Source organism: Corvus brachyrhynchos, unplaced genomic scaffold (assembly GCF_000691975.1).
Source record: "Corvus brachyrhynchos isolate BGI_N302 unplaced genomic scaffold, ASM69197v1 scaffold61, whole genome shotgun sequence".
Classification (NCBI taxonomy): domain Eukaryota; kingdom Metazoa; phylum Chordata; class Aves; order Passeriformes; family Corvidae; genus Corvus; species Corvus brachyrhynchos.
The window spans coordinates 7,056,981-7,058,849 of NW_008236478.1; the positions used below are offsets into that span (position 1 = coordinate 7,056,981).

Here is a 1,869-nt window from a genome sequence, read left to right on the forward strand (position 1 = left end):
CCCCTCGCCCCCACCTACCCAGAGGTTTTCTCTGGACGCATGGTACCCAGGCTTGAAGAGGAGCTGCAGTCAGGTAGGGCTGGGGAAGGCGTGGTGACTGGTTTTGGGGTAAAGCCTTTCCCATCCCCATTGGGCTCCTGCCAGGCAGTGGGGCTGTGCCATATGGTATAGGTTGGTGGCTGTTCATGGGGGATTCCCAGTGCAGGCACTGTGTGCTGGCACAGGGAAAGCTGTGGCTGGTCTGGTAGCTAGGATCACCCTTGTCGAAGGAGCTGCCCAGCTGCAGAGCAGGCACAGTGCCTTGAGCCTGGCGTGGGCTGGGTCTGCCACGCTGCTTCACCCCATCCACCCTGGCAGAGTCTAGGCCCTGGCTGCCCTTGGGTGGGGTGACCCCAGGTCCCCCTCTGAGGTGTGTTTCCTCTTCAGAGCGGGAAGAGAGCTACCACAACCACCGCTCCTTGCAGCAGCGCTGCCTGCAGGCCCTGGCAGCTGTGTCCACCCACACCAGCATCGTGAGGGATACTGTGCCTGTCCTGCTGCAGCATCTCCAGAAGGTGCAGAAAGGTAATGGAGCTGCTGCAGGCACCTCCACAGAGCGTGTCTGGGCAGGAGCTGCCTCTGTTACTGGTGATGGCTGGAAGAGAGCTGGAATGGCAGTGGTGCAAGGAACCCACACCTGGGCTGTGAATCCCACTGGTGGAGTGGGAGTCAGAAGGGCTGCATTATCCCGGGATCCTGGTGCAGATCAGGGATGTTGAGGCTGTTTGATGTGATGATGACTGTGCCCTGCAGGGACCGAGGCCAGGAACACAGAAGACATGGTCTCCGTGTGCCAGAGCCTGCACCGCGTGGCCCTGCAGTGCCAGCAGGATGTGGAGGGCTGCTGGTACTTCCACCAGACGGTGGTGCCGTGCCTGCTGGCCATGGCTGTGCAGGCAGCCATGCAAGGTAAGTGCAGGGCTGGAGGGGGAGAGGGAAGAGCAGGCAACTCCCGGGCTCTCAGGGGTTCCTGATCCTGCAGTCAATGCCACTGCTGATACCTTCTGGCACCCATGGCCCTCAAGAGTGGGCTCCACTGCTTCCTGCCACTGTCCCAGAGCCCTGCCCCAGTCTGATGGGGGTTCAGGGGGCTGTGCCTGCCTCCTCCCTCTGAACAGCAGGCCCCAGCAAGTTCCATTCCTTCCATTACCTGCAGAGAGCACCCATACACTGCCAGGCAAGGCACTGCTGGAGGAAGAGGTGCTGGCTGCCATGATCCCAGTCATCAGTGCTGCCACCACGCACCTGAGCCCTGAGTGAGTGAAGCTGGGGCAGGAAGCTGGGTGCTCCATTGTGGGGAGGGAGCAGGCTGCATGCCCCCTGCTGTGATCTCTACAGGGTGACCCTGTGCCTCCTGGGAGGTCTCTGGTGACCCTTCCAGAGCAGCACATCGCAATGTCTTTTCTCTCCTAGGCTGGCTGCCCAGAGTGTGTCTCATGTGGTGCCCCTCTTTCTGAACGGAGAGGTCTCCTTCCTACCCCAAAACAGTTTTCCCTGCTCCTTCCAGCCTTTCGGCGTATGTTTGGTTATTGGGGCTGGGGCACCAGAATGGGTGGGAATGAGGATGTTGGCACAGGCTGGCAGCAAGAACTGTGATGACATGGGCACTGTTCTTCCCTCACAGGATGGGGAGTGCTTGGAGGCACAGAGACGCCTGGTCGCCCTCCTCATGGCCTTCGTCTGCTCCTTGCCCCGCGATGTACGTTGGTGGGGAGCAGGGTGGAGAGGAGCCCTGCCCGAGCACCCTCCAGCCTCTGTGCACAACAAGCTCCACGGACAGACAGAGGGAGCAGCTGCAGCCCTGGGCCCTAACAGATTCTCGCTCTCTTC

General features: G+C 60.9%; 1 protein-coding gene across 1 annotated transcript in view; it reads left to right on the forward strand.

Annotated features, from left to right (window-relative positions):
* MMS19 (MMS19 homolog, cytosolic iron-sulfur assembly component) overlaps positions 1 to 1,869 on the forward strand; it is a 12,549-nt gene that overhangs the window by 8,644 nt on the left and 2,036 nt on the right. Inside the window, 6 exon segments of the mRNA XM_017726108.1 lie at positions 3 to 73; positions 427 to 564; positions 793 to 948; positions 1,196 to 1,295; positions 1,453 to 1,555; positions 1,664 to 1,783. Coding sequence (XP_017581597.1) covers positions 3 to 73; positions 427 to 564; positions 793 to 948; positions 1,196 to 1,295; positions 1,453 to 1,555; positions 1,664 to 1,783 — 688 coding nt within the window.